Source organism: Mastigoproctus giganteus, chromosome 10, assembly GCF_048544385.1.
Source record: "Mastigoproctus giganteus isolate SK-2022 chromosome 10, ASM4854438v1, whole genome shotgun sequence".
NCBI classification, from domain to species: domain Eukaryota; kingdom Metazoa; phylum Arthropoda; class Arachnida; order Uropygi; family Thelyphonidae; genus Mastigoproctus; species Mastigoproctus giganteus.
This window is the reverse complement of record NC_143584.1, coordinates 139,211,930-139,232,194: the sequence shown is the minus strand read 5'-3', so window position 1 is coordinate 139,232,194 and position 20,265 is coordinate 139,211,930. Positions and strand designations below refer to the sequence as shown.

General features: G+C 35.8%; 1 protein-coding gene across 3 annotated transcripts in view; it reads right to left on the bottom strand.

Moving 5' to 3' along the window:
• Positions 1 to 20,265, bottom strand: part of mio (GATOR complex protein mio) — a 294,475-nt gene that overhangs the window by 210,868 nt on the left and 63,342 nt on the right. For all 3 annotated transcript variants that reach the window (XM_090384080.1, XM_090384081.1, XM_090384083.1), the window contains one exon: positions 10,433 to 10,512. In XM_090384080.1, coding sequence (XP_090240206.1) covers positions 10,433 to 10,512 — 80 coding nt within the window. The remainder of the gene's footprint in view (positions 1 to 10,432; positions 10,513 to 20,265) is intronic.

The window sequence follows — 20,265 nt, the reverse complement described above, 5'->3', positions numbered from 1 at the left end:
AAGTGGCAACTGAAGTTTAACATTGACAAATGCAAAGTACTGCATATGGGTAGCAGTAACCGAAGAGAAATGTACCAACTGTGTGGTACTACACTCGGGGAAGTGGAAAGTGAAAAAGACTTGGGGGTAATTGTGCAGTCAAATATGAAGTTCACTGAGCAGTGCAGACGGGCTGCCGGGGAAGGTCATAGACTCTTGTCAATGATATATATAGGAATTTTGCTAGCAGGGACAGGGAGGTAATTATCCCATTATATAAGGCAATGGTCAGGCCACACATAGAGTACTGTGTACAGGTCTGAAGACCTCATTTTAGGAAGGTTGTAGAGTTGTTAGAACAAGTACAAAGAAAGGCAACAAAATTAGTGAGGGGAACAAAGGGGTGCTCTTACCAAGAAAGGCTTAAGTTCTGTAAACTGCAGTGCCTGGAGAGTAGGCACCTGCAAGGTGATCTGATTGAGGTTTATAAGGCCTTGAATGGGTTGAGCAAGCTGAATGCTGATGGGATTCTTCGTCTTGCTCAGATTAAGAACCTGAGGAGGCACAGTTTCAAACTGTGGAAAGATAGTTATAGAATAGATGTGCAGAAATTTGCCTTTAGCCAGAGGGTAGTTGATTGCTGGAACAGGCTTCCATCTTTTGCCTAAATAAATTTAAGGCTGAGCTGGACAGGCATTTGGAACAAATGGAGGAGTGAAATGGGAGGGTTTTTTTTTTTTTTTTTTTTGGCTGATGCTGCATAAGCTTGCTTTCTTGCATCGTATGCCTCTACTAATGCTAATGCTATTTATCTCTAAAAGTCATTTTTATAATGGAAATTTCACTACACTTTCATCGTTATCATATGTCCCTTTATAAGAATCAATTTTGAACACCTTTATGATATTTTTCTAAAACATTTCTGGAGGTCACCACCATAAAACAATAAAAACAAGGCCGACCGGGCTAGCCAAGTGGGTAAAGTACCTGCCCGGCAACCCAAAGGTCGCGGGTTCGATTCCCGCCTCGGGCTTGGATCAAAGTACTGCAAAAACCTTGGGAGGTGCAATATGGCCACAGAAGCCGATGCGCCAACAACTACCAAAAATCAAAAAAATCATCAATAAAAACAAATTTGCGCTTTCTGATTTATTGGGCTTTTCTATTAGCACAATCTATTATAAACAGGTAGTAAACTCAATCTTATTGCATTTGCAATAATACTGATAACTAGAATTATGTGGGTTTTTACGTTATGGTATTATGATGAAGTTCCCCTTCACTAAAATCTTCAATCATATAAGAAACATAAATAAATTTTCAGAATCTTTGCTTCATTCCTATTTACTTATTACAATGGTGAAGGGAAAGAGACCAATGGAAAATGCAAGTGCTGGCAGTGCCAGCACTTGCACTTTCCTTTGTTTCCTTTTAAAAGAAGACCATAACTTCAGTACGATAAAATAAAACTTTGTAAATGTTCAGAATCTCTTCATTCCTGTATCTAAACTTTGTAAATATTTTAACCCGTGCCTCACTTGCACGTATCATGTTAGTTGCAGTTTCTGCATGCCGCGTTCTTTGTTATTGATTGACGCTGATCTTTTTTTTACTGTTTTAGATTTTACAACCAAAAAAAAAAAGACAGTGAAGAGAAATATCAGATTACAAAATATTATGTTTAGTTAGTACTGTATGTATATTAATTAAGCTATGCACGTAAGCGCAAATTTATTTTTATTTTGCTAACCTTTGGATAACATTCTTCCGATTTTCACGTATCATTTAATTTTGTTAATGGGTAAGGTAAATTAAAAGTATAAATTTGTGCTTTATATCTTCATTTTTATAGCATGTGAATAATATTCCTCCAATTTTCACTTATTACAATTAAAATTAAAAAAGGAATAAGGCCAAGGCCTTATTCCTTTTTTAATTCTTAATTTCAGATAATTTTATTTTATTTATACAGCTTTGTAATTCAGCAACTAGAAGATGATAGTTGGCCCTCCCCCTCCTCCTCTAGGCTAAGTTTTACAATTACTTTTTAATTAAGCTTTCCTTATCGCATTCTTTAAACGCCGTTTTAAGTTTAACCAATGATTTCTCACACTACTGTTTCATGATTCATATAACCACAATGGATTATTAGAATTAGCATTAGTAGAGGCATATGATGCAAGAAAGCAAGCTTATGCAGCATCAGCCAGGAGAAAAAAAAAAAAAAACTTCCACTTCACCCCTCCGTTCGTTCGAAATACCTGTCCAGCTGAGCCTTAAATTTATTTAGGCTATCAACTTCCACAACAAGGGATGGAAGTCTGTTCCACCAACCAACTACCAGCTGGCTAAAAACAAATTTCCAGACATCTATCCTACATCTGTCTTTCCTCAATTTGAATTTATGTCCTCTCAGGTGATTATTCTGAGCAAGAGGCAGAATCCCAACAGCATTGAGCATGCTCAAACCATTCAAGGCTTTATACACCTCTATCAGATAACCTCGCTGGTGCCTAGTCTCCAGACACTGTAATTTGCAAAACTTAAGCCTTTCTTCGTAAGAGCAACCCTTTGTTCCATTCACTAACCTTGTTGCCCTTCTCTGTACTCGTTCCAGCAGCTCTACATCCTTCTTGAAATGAGGCCTCCAGACCTGTATACAGTACTCAAGGTGTGGCCTGACCATTGCCTTATACAAGGGAATAATCACCTCCTTATCCCTGCTACAAAAATTCCTGTATATCATTGCAGCCCATCTGCACTGCTCAGAGAACTTCATATCTGCCTGCACAATTACCCCCAGGTCCTTTTCATTCTCTACCACTGTCAGTGTAGTACCAGAGTTGATACGTTGCTCTGGGGTTGCTGTTTTCCATATGTAGTACTTTACATTTGTCGATGTTAAACTTCATTTGCCACCTCTCAGCACATCTGCTCAATCTTTCCAGATCCCGTTGCAGCAGCATAGCGTCAGTAGTGTTCTTAACAACCCTGCCAACTTTTGTATCGTCTGCAAACTTGGACATTAAGCTTGATATACCATCATCAATATTATTTATAAATACAGAAAACAATAATGGACCCAACACTGAACCCTGAGGGACTCCACTAATAACATTAGTCCATGAAGAGCAGTGTCCATTGATTACCACTCTGCCTTCTCCCCCTCAACCACCCCTTTATCCATAGCAGCAATTTGCCTCCAATGGCACACTGCTCCAATTTGTGCAGCAGTCTTCCATGTGCAACAGTATCAAAAGCCTTTCTAAGATCCAAGTATATGATATCAAAGTTATTCCCTGCATCCAGTTCTTTTGTGACTGCACCATAGTATCCAATCAAATTGGTCAGGCAAGACTTCCCCTTAACAAAACCATGCTGTGTCTGAGCTATAACTGAAGTCTTGTCCAGATGATCCTGCAGTGCTTCCTTAACCAGTGCCTCCATTAATTTTCCTGGAACAGAAGTTAAACTCACAGGTCTATAATTACTTGTGTCAGCCTTTGATCCTCCTTTGTGAATTGAGGTCACATTTGCACATCTCCAGTCTATGGGTACCTCCACTGAATCCAAGGATGTTCTCATAATTATGGCTAAGGGTTTGCTTACTTCCTTTGCTGCCTCCTTTAATATAACTGGATAGATCCCATCCACCCCAGGTGCCTTTCTTGTGTTTATCTTCAACAATTTCTCCTCCACTTTACTCTCAGTTATTACAAGATTATCTAGCTTACTGCCAGAGTTGAATACACCTCTGGCATTCCCCTTGCTGAATAACTCCTCATGTGTGAATGTCGATGCAAAATATTCATTTAGTTTGTTAGTTACCTGAGCAGGACCATCAACAGTTGAACCATCGAATATCTGATTCATCCCCTTCCTTCTAGAGTTTACATAAGAAAAGAACTCTTTACTGTGTTTCTTTGCATCCTTTGCCAAAGATTTCTCGTAATCTGCCTTCGCCTGCCTAACCTCCTTTGTAACTTGATTACAGATCAACTTATATCTATCATAGGCTTCTGTGCCACATGTTAATTTATATGTCTCCCAAGCATTTTTCTTCTCTGCCATATGTCTCATTAGTTCATCTGACATCCATTTAGGCCTAAATCTTGAAGAATATTTCTTAGTTGGTATGTAAAGCCTAGTAGCTTCCAAGATAAGTTCTTTGAATGCTTCCCATTTTGAATTTGCTGTTGGTAGCATAATCAGTTTGTCCCACTGTATAAAATTTAAATACTGGTCTCAGACCATTGTAGTCGCCTTACGAAAACAATAACCCTTCCCTTTACCCCATTGAGGTGAGTGCCTTATTGAGGTGAGTGCCGTCTCTTTATTAAGCTTTGACTAAATGCATATTTCTTGTCATGAACTTCAGCATCTTAAGTTTTTGCTAACTCTTTTAGTCTAATTATTTTAGTATAATTCAATTAAATTATAATATAATTGCGCTTTCAGTTTAACAAAGACTTTAAATTATTCAAAAGTTTGAAAACTGTGCATCCGTTAAATACATCTGACCAAACCATACGCAACAGGGTAAAAAATAAAGCTATTCGATTTAAAATTGAACAGCTTCCCTTTAATATACAAAAAATAAACAGAAGCATCGTATTGGACACATGAGTAGTATGTGGTAAGTTTTTTACCTATCGGCATATCTTTTACATAGGTTGCTGAAAATTTTTCGATACAGTAAGTCCCAGACTTATGTAACTATGGCTTTATATAAATTTGCTTTCACTCAATTTTTTTTTTCTGGGATTGTAAAATTTAAAACAACAACAACAAAAAAAAAAATAATAATAAGCAATCAATAATGACGATCATGGCATGCACAAATTGCACAAATGAGATTGGAGTAACAAGCAAAAAAAATAGGAAAAAAAGAGAAGATTCTTACAATTATTTATGGTTTTTTTTTTTTTTATATGACTGAAGATTTCAGTGAAGGGGGACACACATTTCACCATAATAACATAAAAACCCACAGAATTCTAGCTATTGGTATTATCGCAAATGCAATAAGATCGCGTTTACTACCTGTTTATAATTAGATGCACGAACAGAAAAGCCCAATAAAATGGAAAGTGCAAATTGGTTTTGTTGACCTCCAGAAATGTGTTTCAGTAAAATGAGAGCTCGCGCAGTGTGATAATAGTGAGTTTTCACCTTAACCCTGTGAAGTTCTTTACAGAAAATTTAATTTTGACCATTATCATGGTGCCGACTAAGAGAATAAGTGACAGCGGTGCTAGTAAATCTACCAAGAAAAGGAAAGCAATCGAGTTGGATCAGAAAATTAAAATAATAAGGATGTATGAAAATACCCAAACATTAACAAGTATCGCGCTGAATTCAGATTTGTGAATAATAATACAGTAGCAATATGTTACTAGTCATGCCCGAGTTACGTAAAACTCGATGAAGTAAGAAGTCCTGGAGCATATCTCTTACGTATGTCGGGGACTTCTGTATTTTTGGATTAACTGGGAAATCGATTATCCAGTTTTTACCATCTATCCCAGAAAATCAAGAGTCTACTGTATATATATGTATATATTTTTTTTTTTTTTTTTTACATTGAGCAGATCTAAATAACAATCAACTAAGATGCATTTTCATATGATCAAGTCTAATTTACAGAAACTAGATGAAAGTTCGAGGTTATAATAACAAATTAGCAAATTAGATAGAAAACCACACAACGTTCTTCCCTAACCATATTAGTATAATTCGTTTTGGCAGTCAAGGGAAACATTTTTTTTTTTTTTTTTTCATTTACCTATTTTTTCAATATACTCAACTTTTCTTTAAAGGCAAACAACTTGTCAGTAGAAGTGAGTAAATTTTCCTCTGGGCCTTACATACTGATATTTAATTTATTAAGCTGCACAAATAAATCTGCTACAAAAGCTAATTTACAGCACCAATACACATTTCCTTTTGATAGCCATCGAACCTCAGTATGCATCATTAAAGAAAAATGATGCAGACTTCAGTTCCTCGCATAATTTTCAAAAATACGTATTTTTTTTTTGTGGTCTAGTTTTGATATAATTGATCATTTTAACTGCTTGATTCAGTACAAGTTTTAAATCAGGTACAACTGTCTCCGCTGCTAGAGCTCCTCTGTGTCTAAAACAGTGCGCTGTAATAGTATTTAAATTGTGTTGTTTTACTAAGTCTTTACTTAGTCTTTACTATTCCTTTTAGTGCTCCTGCGATGGCAGGAGCACTGTCTGTACAAATGACAACACACAACTTCCATAACATACCATACTTTTGTGTAAATAATTATTCATTACTTTGAAAATATCTTGGCCAGTTGTTCTTTCAGTGAGTTCATCACAACCACAAAAACATAATAATAATAATAATAATAATAATTGTGTCGTTTTTGATAAACCTGACAAATGCTATTAATTGGACTTTCCTGCTAATATCTGTAGAATTATCTACTTGCAAAGCAAACAGTCGCCCAAAATTATAAATATTTCGAAAAACTTATTCTTCAATATCATCAGACATTTCTTTTACACGCCTGCTAATTTTGCTGTTCGAAAGTGGTCACTTTCTTTTTTCAGCTTCCTCTGCCAAAATACTTTTCATGATTACCTGACATGCTGGTAAAACAGACTTTCTGCAATCAAGTGAGATTTTTTATTTTTATTTTTTTTTTTTATTGCCACCAGTTCGGCTACTAAATAGTTCTTATGTTTTATCAGATATTTTAGCCATATTATAAAATTCTGTACCTAGTTTTCTAGTAGAGGCCAGCAGTCTTAAAATACTCCACAGTTTTGGATGATAAATTCTCGTGTTTCACAGAAAAATGACACTGCAATTTACTCAGCACCACTTACTCATTCGACAATTTTAAACCACATGCCACACAAAGATTGAGGACAATCTTGAGTACTAGCATATGAAATCCCATTCCCAAATAATCATCATCATATTTACAATAATATGTTTTCTTCTATTTTTATGTTGATGGTTGCTTGTTTTTGTCATTTTCTTCAAGCTCGTTGTTATCAATTTGCCTCTTCTGATTTCCTTTCAATAAAAATTTATCCATCGCTAATAATTTGTAAAAAAATTAAAGTACAGTAAACCCCCCGCTATTCGCAGGGGTTACATTCCTGAGAAATGCCGCAAATACCGAAAACGTGAATACTGAGTTATGGCTCCCACAGTAATAAAGGGGTTCCGTTCCAAAGTATGAAATATATAAGAAAAACTAGTCTAAAATTTTGTCTATGTATGTATTATATGTACCTTCATAATATGACTATGTACATAGACAGTACATAGTGAAATGCAAGCATATGGCATTGAAATGAAAATAAGAAACCTTTTAATATTAAATGTAATATTTATAGAAATTTCAAACAAATCTTTCAAACCAGCGTCTTTGCTAGCTAAAAAAAACTTATCCCGCCAGTGCTATCACCAATTTCGCTAAAGTGTTGATAAAAGAGATTTTGCCTTTTCACGAATGATGAGTGAACTTAACAGAATTTTATTTTGAGTTCGGTCTTCTAACCACAGATTTAAAGCTTTTTCCATTTTTTCTAATTTAGCATCACGAGTTACAGAGCAAATTTTTGAAACAATTAGCGCGTTTTCACGGACACTATAACGGATTTTTTCTTCAGATTTCTTGATTTATTGTACCGTTCACTCATTGATTTTATAATGTTTTGCCACTGAGGAGACATTTTCACCATTAGAAATTTTATCTAATAACTCAGTTTTATTCGGTAATGTCATCACCTTCTTTGATTTTTTCACATTTCCCTTGTTATTCGTAGCCATATTTTTGTACAGGTTAAAAAGAACTTGTCCACAATAAAGTCACTTTCTTCCATTAACACACTCGAAAAAGTCTGTTTTACACCGCAAAACGGTAGATTTATCACTTTTGTAAGCATATCAATTTATAAATTGATAAATTATTCAATTTATAAATTGATAAATTATTCAATTTATAAGCATATAAATTAAAAGCAAATGACGAAACCTTCCATGACAAGCACATAACACATACTGAACAAGGATTAGCGAGAAACATCCACGCTCGCGATTTTGTCAACCCTCTCTACCCACCCACTGAGCGCTGTTTTGAAGGGAAAAGATAATTTTAGCCACATCCATGTTTTTTTATGGCAGAAAATGTTCACAGCGCTTTAAAATTCACATTTTTTTAGGTTTCATTTTATATTAAATCAGCGAATGCGAATACGCGAAACTGCGAATTTACTGTACTTCTAGAATGTACCATTACAGTTGAATTAAAATACCTGTTCTATACGAATTAACAGAATATGACATTTTAGAGACATAAAAGCATAAAAAGTACTTTAAAAACACAAACGAAATTTCTTATTATGCTGCTTACAAGTTGCGCTTATACAACTGCAGGTGCCTGCGAGAGGCTCTCAAGTGATAAGAATGGCAGGATAAATGTGAACAGATCCACTTCTAGGAATCAAAAGGCGAATAAAGGATTAAAGGTGAACAGATCAAGTACTAGAAATCAAAATATGAGTGACATTGACTGCTGGAATGGGCTGCAGCGTAAATAAACTAATTTTTTATTTGAATTAATTTTTATTATGAAACTTGGATTTATTATTATTATTTTTTTTATTTTGAAATTTCTGCAGAACACCTGAAGCATACTCGTGGCACACAGGTTGAGAAACACTACTCTACTGTATACGTATAACCATGAATAAGTAGTAGTAGTAGTGGCATGTGATGCAAGAAAGGAAATGTATAAGCTTATGCAGCATCAGCCAAAAAAAAAAAAAAAATCACACCATTCCCTCCAAATGCCTGTCCAGTTCCTCCTTAAATTTATTTAACCTATCAACTTCCACAACGATAGATGGAAGTTTGTTCCAGAAAATAACCACCCGCTGGCTAAAGGCAAATTTCCGCACATCTATTCTACATCTGTCTTTTCTTAATTTGGATTTATGCCCCCCCTTAGGTTCGTAATCTGAACAAATGGAAGGATCCCATCAGAATTCAGCATGCTCAATCCATTCAAGGCCTTATACACCTCAATCAGATCACCGTGTACAGGTGTACGTGTATTAGTCACCTGTACAGGTGCCTAATCTCCAGCCACTGCAATTTGCAAAACTTAAGCCTCTCTTGGTAAGAGGATCCCTTCATTCCCCTCACCAATCTTGTTGCCCTTCTCTGTACACACTCAAGCAAATCTACATCCTTCCTAAAATGAGGTCTCCAGACCTGCACGCAGTACTCAAGGTGTGGCCTGACCATTGCCTTATACAGAGGGACAATCACCCTTTTCCCTGCTAGCAAAATTCCTATATATCATTGACAAAACCCCATGACCTGCCCTGGCAGCCTGTCTGCATTGCTCAGAAAACTTCATATCTGACTGCACAATTACTCCCAGGTCTTTTTCATTTTCTACCACCTTAAGTGTAGTACCACTCAGTTGGTACGTGTCTCTGGGGTTACTTCTACCCATATGCAGTACTTTCCATTTGTCAAGGTTAAATTTCAGTTGCCACTTTGCCCATCTGCCCAAATTATCTAGATCCTATTGCAGTAGCACACTGCCATTACTGTCATTAACAAACCTGCCAACCTTTGTATCATCTGAAAACTTCGACACTAAGCCTGATATACCTTCATCAATATCATTGATAAATACACAAAACAACAGAGGACCCAACACCGAACTCTGTGGGACTCCACTAATAACATTAGTCCACGAAGAGCAGCACCCATTAATTACCACCCTCTATCTTCTCCCACTCAACCATCCTTTTATCCATTGTAGCAACTTACCCTTAATACCATTCTGCTCCAATTTATACAATAGTCTTCCATGCGCAACAGTGTCAAAAGCTTTACTGAAATCCAAATATATGATATCAAAATTATTTTTTGAATCCAATTCCTTTGTAACCACATCATAATATTCTATCAAATTTGTCAGACAAAAACTTTCCCTTAACAAACCCATGCTGTGTCTGAATTATTGCTGCAGTCTTGTCTAGATGATCCTGCAATGCATCTTTAACCAGTGACTCCATTATTTTACCCGGAACAGAAGTTAAACTAACTGATCACCAGTTACAGACGTCACAAGTCACCTGTTAAACTAACTGGTGACTCGTGTCACCCTTCGATCCCCCTTTGTGAATTGGGGATACATTTGCATATCTCCAGTCCGTGGGGACCTCCCCTGAGTCCAAGGATGCTCTCATAATTATGGCTAAGGGTTTTCTTAGTTGCTTTCAATAATACCCCTTATTGAATCTATTGGGGGTCAGTAAGCAAACCATTTAAGCCACTTAAATTAAAAAGGTAGCATGTAAAATCACATGAAATGCTGCACTAGTTCACATGCTAAATTATTCTTTCCTTTCCAGTTTAGTAAATTTAAATTCAGTAAACTTACCTAGTGAGTACTACCTTTCCGTTGGCTTGTCCCACTGCTAAAAGGTGATCAAGATTTGGTTTAGGATACCATGATACACACTGAAAGATAAAAATAATGCACATAACTGGGTAATGCAATTTTATTTAGTTTTATTATTCAGCATAAATCATTTAACTATTATTAAAACTGGTACATTATGTACCAATTTAAATTTTTAATGATAGTTAAATTATTGCTAAGGCCATAACACCAAAAAGTAATAGGATATGACTTAACGACGCAATATATGTAATAAAGTTTGGACATTGTCTGCCCAAAACTTTATTACACACATATGTGGGAGAAATGGTTAAGAACATTTGATAAAGGAAATGAGGATGACAATAGACTGTATGGAATGAAGATGGAGAGGGGGGGGATAGTTACTGAGAGCATTGGATTGGAAGATGATATGGCACTAGTAGCAGATTTAGTGGAAGGATTGCAGAAATTGGTTAACAGAAAAAAAGGAAAGTTGTTTGGAAAGTTGATGGGTTTGCAATGAGAATAAATATAGGATGACAAAGGTTATGAAAGTGGAAAGAGAAAAGTATGAATTAAATATTGAAATGGGGAGGGGGAGAAAGAGAGAGAACAGCAAAATAAGAACAGTAGCAATGATTATAAAAGCTTTTAAGAAGCAAAGCACACTATGTGGAAGATTAGGAACTGGTTTAACGAAAACATTGGTACACTGCTTGGTATGATATGTGGTACTTCATGGAAGATATTAGGAGACTGGAAAGTTTTGAGATGTGAGTATGGAAAAAATAAGATAGGTTGAAATAGGTAAATAGGAGTATAGAAGAAAACTATGATAAATGAATTGAAAGGGAATGGTGGATATAGAAAAATGAAGAGGAGGGTTGCAGATAGGGAGATATGGAGAAGTAGTCGAGTGTGCAGGCCTGCCTTTGACAGAACACCAAAAATAAATAACCATGAAATAAACACCATGAAATAAAGCCCGCAATGGAATAGAGTAAAGCCTCAGAAACCAGAGATTTTATCTGCATTACTAAAACATATATACTCCTATAATGATATATATATCCCAATCAAGACAGATACATATCCTTCACAATCAAAACTGACTATTTGTGAAATAATTTACATGCAGTATTAGGAATTCTATTTTAGAATGATACATATACTGTATAATTATCCATATAGCATGCAAAACTTTACTGCTCAATATTAGAGCTGGATTTCTGTCCAGTTTTACAACACGGGCTGAGGAAAAGATAAAGAAATGGCTCTGATTTTATGAGGTTACTGCTAAAAGCTGCTTTTGTTACACTATAAATAAAGAAAATGTCTCATAAGAGAAGCATAAAGCTATTTATTTGTAATGTAATGCATTCCTCAGATTCCCATTTCAAATGCCATCTTATCAATGGGAAGTGGGACATCCCATTGTTACAGTGCTTGAAACCCAGTGACAATTTAGTTCACAGGATGAGAGTTGCCAAATGGCTATAACAAATAAATTGTATTCCTCTCATAAAAGAATGATACTTTTGATGGTACAATACTGAGGCAACTTACAGCAATAGTTTCACAATATGAGACATCATTGCCACTGAGAAAGGGAAGTATCCCTTCCCTAGCTCAGGAGTTTTCAAACTCCTTAATTCATCAACCTCCTGATGAGCTCAAGGCTGTCACTGACCCCTACATAAACTCATACAAATATTTAAATAGTGTGAGAAAGACATATGTGGGAATGTAAATTTAATTCTATAAATACTGAGTAAAAATTAATGAGCAAAAGAAATTTAACTCCGTATAAAATATGAGCTAAATTTGGGTATTGAATATGTCCCCATACACTATGCTGTATTCAAAACTTCCCCATTGATGAAATTAGTCCCCTACTATATAAATAAATATGAAATATAATAATAATACTATAATAATGTTAATAATTATAAGAATATTAAATTAGTCCCACTATATATGTTGATCTGTTTACAAAAGTTTGATCTACTTACAATAAATCAACGTTTTCTGGATGAGTTTTCTCTGTGTGCTTTGAGGAGCAAGTATTTTGCTAGATTCGTTTTTTTTGTAAAATTACAAAAAACTTATAAAATAATGTGAAAAAAATCAAAAGCCTGTAGTAACTTTTTTTTTTTTATGTAATACTATCTTCTACATTTATTTATATATCACTTGATCAACTAGATCTGAATTCAAGAGAATTTTGGCATTTGTAAGCCAAAATCAGACAATAGCTAACAGGTGCAATCTCCTGATTTTAAAATCAGTTTCCAAGCTTCCATATACATTGTGTCTATAATTACTTAGAGCAGCGTTTCTCAAATTGTGTTCCACGGAACACTAGTGTTCCGCGAAAAATTGTATTTAATAATTTAAAAAATTAAATAAATAACTTTTGCATATTTGTAGCATACACCACTTTTATATCATTATAATATTTAACATAACTTTTTTTCAGTTATAATATACTGGCATAGACTGTAATAATCAAATAGACCACAGAACACTTTATTTTGGCAGGCTTTGCATAGAGAAATATGCTTAGAGGTAATGACACCTACGAAAAAGTAGCAATGTGGTGATCTAGTGTGCCATTCGTATGCGATTTAGCCTGGAGTACATGGGTTGAAGGGGAGGAAGAAGCGAACTGATATCATAACTAAACTCACTTCCTTGTATAAATTTTTTTTTTTGATAATTATCAGTATTTCGAAATATTACTAAAATATGTGACCATAGATTTGTGGTTGAAAAAAGGAACTTTAAAACGAGAAGCAAGTACTTCTAGTATTGCAACTGTGGTTGATGAAATTGAACACAATATTGTCACATTTCAAAGTGAGGATGAACAATCGCAGCATTTTGTTTCCCAGAAATCCGAAGTGAAAAAACAGGAACCCAACTAATAAAAGGCCAAAACAAAAGTATAATGGCAGTTATTTACATATCAGCTTTACATGTGTTGGAAATAAAGATGCTCCTGATGCACAGTGCTCCATATGTAATAAAATATTAGCAACAGTTCTTTGGCTGTTGCTAAACTTGTGTTTCATAAGTGTTCCATGAATATGTTGTGAGATGAAAAGTGTTCTGTGACTAAAAAAGTTTGGGAAATGCTGACTTAGAGAGAGAGACACTTTAGAGATTGCACCACTTAAATCTGCAATACACTTTGAAACAACCCTGGAAAAGGTATACATACAAAGTGTGGCCTATTAACTTTCTGGAATGGTGTTGTTGCAATCATGTTCAATGAGTTTGAAAATAAATGGAAGTGGTAAGTTGTAGCTCAAACTTCCTCCAACAGCTGGTGGTACAGAGATTGTCAGTAGACTGACAGGTTGCAAGTAACAACTGGTTTTGTTAGTAGTATTAATGTTTTGTTTATGGTGATGAAACAAAAAAATCATACCAGTGTGTTTGAATAGTGGCTCAAAGATGGAGCCATGGTGTAAGTGGCAAGATATTGTTGTCTGACCCTCAGAATGATGTTTTTTTTTTTTTTTTTTTTTTTTTATGAAAACCCCAAACACAAGAGGTATTAGAACCTATAGTACTTAGTACCGTGCTTGGGTTGGATGTTGAGAAGACGGAAGAAGATATTTGTTGATTTTAGACTTGAACTTCTGTAGACTGTAATTGTCAGGAAATACATACGAAGGAAGGTTGTTCCAGGAAATGGCAATTGAATGAATAAACGAGGAAGGTGAAAGGTTGGTTCTGTGAGTTTGAAAATGGATGTTGGCTGGTGGTGGCACGTGTTTGGACTGTTTTGAAAGAGAGAGCAGGAATTCTAGAAGCCAATTCAGAAGAACAATGCCCATGGAAGTATCTGTAGAAAAGGCAAGCAGCAGAAACAGTACGTCTATGAGACAGCGAGTGGAGAGACTCTGTTAGAGAGGAGTCATTAATTAACCTAACTGCCCTCTTCTGAATGGAATCTAGAAGCCTGAGAGAGATTTTGGGGGCACTGCCCCAGATGTGGGAACAATATTCCACTGTAGGGCGGATTTGCAATTTGTACAGAGTGAACAGCTGTTTGGAAGAAAAGTAACGCCAAGAGCGAAAGAGAAAATCAAGTTTTTTAGATGCAGAGGAAGCAATATTTGTAATATGCTTGTGCCAAGAAAGATTAGAAGTCAGGGTAATCCCCAAAGAAGATATATCATTTTGCCTAGAAATTGGAGTGTCACCAAAGGTAAGCATAAGAACAGAAGAATCCTTTTTTGCGAGATATAAGACAAGACTGAGTTTTAGAAGGATTGAAATCAACTAAGTTGTCTTTGTCCCACTGGACAATTATCTGGAGAACCTTCATTTAAGGAATCGGTAGCGAATATTCGAGAAGTTGAAGTTGATTGAGCAGAGCAAGGTTCCTCAAAATGGAAAGTGGAATGCAACATGCTATCATCAGCAAAACCACGGATAGGATTTACAGTCAATGGAAGAAGGTCATTAATATACAAGAAGAAAAGAGTGGGGGAAAGAACTGAACCTTAGAGGAAACCAGCAGTAGTGGAAAAGCTAGAAGACAGAGAGCCATCTACCATCACCCTCAGTGAGCGATCAGAGAGAAAACTGGATAACCAATTGCAAAAAACAGCTGCTCACTCTGTATAAATCGCAAATCCGCCCTGCCATGGAATATTGTTCCCACATCTGGGGTGGTGCCCCCAAAACCTCTCTCAGGCTTCTTGATTCCATTCAGAAGAGGGCAGTTAGGTTAATTAATGATTCATCTCTAACAGAGTCTCTCCACTCGCTTTTTCATAGACGCACTGTTTCTGCTGCATGCCTCTTCTAGAGATACTTCCATGGGCACTGTTCTTCTGAATTGGCTTCTATAATTCCCGCTCTCTCTTTCAAAACAGTCCAAACACGTGCCGCCACTAGCCAACATCCATTTACTGTCCAACTTCAAACCCACAGAACCAACTTTTCATCTTCCTCATTTATTCATTCAACTGCCGTTTTCTGGAACAACCTTCCTTCATATGTATTTCCTGAAAATTACAATCTACAGAAGTTAAAGTCCAATATCAACAAATATCTTCTTTCGTCTTCTCAACCTCCAACCCAAGCACGGTACTAAGTACTATAGGTTCTAATATCTCTCGTGTTTGGGGTTCTCATATAAAAAAAAAAAAAAAAAAACAGTTCGCAAACCATAAGATGGAAGCTTGTTTAGGAGACCTTTATGCCAAACATGATCGAAAGCCTTTGAGATGTCAAGAGCAACTGCTTGTGTTTCCCCGAACTTTTCCATTGAATTTGTCCATAAGTGGGTAACATAAGCCAGAATATCTCCAGTGGATCGACACTAACAGAATCCATACTGGCGATCATTGATTAGACGGAACGTTTCTAGGTAGTTTAAGAGCTGGAGGTTAATTGATTTTTCCATTACTTTAGAAAGAGTAGTAGAAGTAACTGCAATCGGATGATAATTTGACGGGAGGGATTTTGTCACCCTTTCCAGGAACTGGTTGGATATGAGCAAATTTCCAAGCAGAAGGAAAAACACCTTTGGAATAAGAAAATGAAAAAAGGCGACAAAGAATGGGATTAAGTTCAGGAGCACAGGTTTTGAGAACAAGAGGAGAAATACCATCAGGACCTGGAGCTTCCTCAGCATCAAGATTCATCAAAATCCTTTTGACAGAAGACCACAGGAGGCATTGAATGGAGTGTGTTGGGAATGGTGGGAGGTATTTTACCAAGATCATTGATATAGGAGTTGGAAGAAAAATGGGATGCTAACAGGTCAGTTTATCCTTGGCTGAAGTGACAACAGAACCATCTGGTTTTGACAGAAGTGGGAGCAGAGAAGGGCAAAATTTGTGGCCAGTAGCTTTGGCAAGAGACCAGAATGCTCATCTACCATTAGGACAAGAAGCAAGTTTTCTACTCTTAGCCTGTTCAAAATCTAGTTTGGACTGATTAATAACTGCTTTACAATTGTTGCAAGCTTTGGTGTAGGCAGAAAATGAATCTGAAGATTTGGAAACAAGCCAATTATGATATGCAATGTTCTTCTCTTGAACAGCCTTAGCACATTTATTGGAAAACCAAGATTTAGATCAAGGGTTCCCAACATTTTTTTGCTTGTGGGCCCCCTGAGTCCTAACTTTACGTATGTGGACCCCCATATATGAATATGTAATATTCCTAAATGAAATATTTATTTGTAGGTTAGTAAAAACTAATAATTAAACAATTCAAATATAATATAAAAAATGTAAATTACAAATTTTGAAAATTTTAATTGATAAAACTGAAACATTTTTACTTGTAATGACAGAATTAGTAAAAAAAAATTTTTTAAAAATACTATTTCAAACAACATATATAAATTTATTCCTAAGGCTATTAAATAGGATCCCATAAAATAGGCCCTACTAATGAGATCCTTGTGGCTGATGTTTTGATATTAGCATTTTAATATCTGGCTCCAATTTTGTGAGAGTCAGACGAAGATCACCTCTTTTTACTACATCAAGTCGATTATGATTTTTTGTCAACAACTGTGTTACATGACTAAAGCCAGATTCCACAAGATAAGATGATGGGGAAACAATGACATACATTTTAGCTTTCTCCCATAAAAGCGGATATTTACATGCAATGTCACTGTTCTTCCATACATCATGCTTTCCTTTTTTGAATAGACTTCGGACTGTCTCTTCAGACCGCAATTCAACAAGTTCCTCTTGTAAATCAATTTCAACATCAGCAACATTTATCTCAAATGGAATCAACACCCAATCTGGGATGTTCAATTCTCGTAGGTCCTTGAACCAAACTTGTATGTCTTCATAATTTTTTTTTTTTAAATGATCAACATACACAACACAAACATCATCTTTTAAATCACTGCTAACTAAAGCAAGGATTGGAAACTGTTCAAACGTGTGAGATAGTGAGATATTAAGACTGTACCAATTTGTACAGTCTTAATATCTCTTAATATATCAATTTAAGTACAGTCTTAAAAGCGTGAGATATTAAGACTGTACAATTTGAGTTTTCCTAGGAATGCATTAATGGCTTCTTTGCTAGATATTAAATCATAATTGTGTCCTTGCTGCAGCTTATTAAGGGAATTCAGTTTTTCAAACGCATCTGAGAGGTAAAAATATGTCTGTTTTCATGGCAACCAACTGTTTTCCAATCTCCTTTTCGTTTAGAAATGATACAATACTGTCCCAAAGGGCGATGAAGACAATTGCTTTTAGACAACCATCACACCTCTGTATGCAGTACAAAACGGTCAAATCCTTCATTTTCATCACAAAATTTGTGAAAGAGACGATCTTGAAGAGCATTAGCCTTAATGAGGTTGACAGCTTTTATTACAAGAGTTAAGGCTTCACAAAGACGTCCACTCAATCCCTTCGCCACTAGATGTTGGCGGTGAATCACGCAATGTACGCAAAATACTTTTGGCAATGCATTTTTTAAATGAGTGAAAAACCCTCTGTACCTACCGACGAAGGAACGCCATCAGTAGCACAAGCCATTAAATTTTCAAGTGGAATATTTTTTTCTCTAAAATAAGACTGCACTTCCTTAAATATTGTTTCACCTTAAGTATCTGTTTTGAGGAATCTTGCAAAAAGCATTTCCTCTCTGAGTTGATTATCATCCATACATCTTACATATGCCAATAAAAGTACTTCATTGCCCATCAAATTTGATTCATTGAGTTGCACTGCAAACTGTTTCACTCGTAACTGAGCAATTTTCTACATCTTCAGACAGTTCATCAATGAGTCTGGATATTGTGTTATTGCTTAAAGGAAGGTTATCGGTAATTTCACATGCATTTTTGTTTAACACTGTTGAAATTACAACTGATATCGAAGGCAAGATGACAGTTTCACCAATGCTATGTGGCTTTCCAGATTTTGCTATTATTTTGCTGATTTCATGTGATGCTAATAAACCGCTATCTTTATTGCTTGCTTGTCTACTAAAAATCTGATCCAATTTGTTTCTTCCTTGAAAATTGTCTCTTAGTTTTCGGAAATACTCCACTGATTTATTTTTCTTTTTGCTGTGCCTTGTCTCCAAATGGTGACGAAACTTACTTGGCTTCATGCTATCATTAGACAGCACAGTCATACATATAAGACACACTGGTTTTGTGATATTCTCTGGTTATTCAATAAAACCATACGCCAGATATTCAGTCAAATATTGTCTTGTTTTCTTCTTGGGCATGAGCCATGGGTAATGTGAAAACAATAATAATATTATTAACCTCAAATATTTAATATTGGAAATGCTTGTAGGTACTAATGGAAATATAGTTCACTAGAACAATAACGTTCAATAACACAAACAATAGATTTCACCACGACGATGCCGATTACTCACTATAGAATGAAATGACTGCCTCTGACTGACTCTTTCTAGATTAGTTGGTGCTTAAATAATGTTTTCTTCTCCGAGAATTTTCTATGGAAAGAAATTTTTTTTGCGCCAACTAAAGAAGGTTCCAGAAAATAAGAGTATCTTCTAACTGCGAATTTCTGGACTTTTCTATAACATTAGTTTATATTATTATTATTTTTTTTATTTATTTAACAAATTATTTTATTTATAATATTTTATCATGAACCCCTTAGCTCATATTATGGACCCCCGAAATACAATTTTTTTTTCTTGTGGACCCCCTCAAAGCTTCTATGGACTCCTCGGGGTCCATGTGGACCCAGGCTGGGAAAATGCTGGTTTAGATAAAGAATGAAATTTTAAAGTGGAGTGTGGAATACAGGATTCCATTCCTACAAGAATACTTTTAATGACACGATCTGAGCAAACGTTGACATCAGAAGTTTTGAAACAGTAATCCGACCAAGGAAAAGAAGAAAAGAAATCTCGAAAGTCATCCCATTTTGCATTCTTGTAATGGCAAACAATACAAAGTTGGGAATAGCCATGAGATAAAGGCTCCATTGCAGAAGGGACAATCACCAAGTTGTGATCTGAGGTGCCTAAAGGACCACTCACTTCGACTGTGTACTTAGAAGGGTTGTTTGTGAGAAAAAGATCAAGCGTGTTGGATGCATGGTTAGGATTGTCCGGTATTCTTGTAGGTAAATGAACAATCTGTGCAAGGTCATTAGTAATTGCAAAAGCCTCAGTATCTCAACCAGCTGGGTTGGTGTGACCAGAAAACAGAAGCCAGTTGGAGTTGTGAACATTAAAATCACCAAGGAAAATTACTTTACTGTTAGGAAAGTTTGACTGGAGAAAGTCAAGTTGCAAAGAGAGGAAGTCAAAGAGTTCCATGTGGTTAGTGGAGTTGGGAGAACGGTAGAGACAACAGATGAATTTGACACAATGAGGTAGAGAGATTTTAAGCCAGAGAACATCAAAGAGAGGAGATTCCAAATTACCAAGTCTCTGACAGGGAATATCAGAATGGATACATGCACAAGTACCACCTTTGAAGCGAAAGGAATCATACAGCGAATAATTTGGGCAACTAAGATGAGCAGTAGTTGAATCAACTGATAACTGAGATTCTGTCAGAAAAAGTACATGGGGTTTGGGAGACTGCAAGTGGAAATGGACATCACTGAGATTAGAATTGAGCCCACATATATTTGTGAAATGAACTAAGAAGTATTTGGGAGGTTTAGATCTTTTCACAGATAAGCTTGCTCTATTAGTTTGACAATTCATGGTGTATTCGATAGTAGGAAAAAGTGGGGGGGGGGCATGCTGTATGAAGTAATGAAATTTTTGGCCATGGCGTACACATGGTAAGAATATACCCAGATTCTTGATTTAACGTGGCC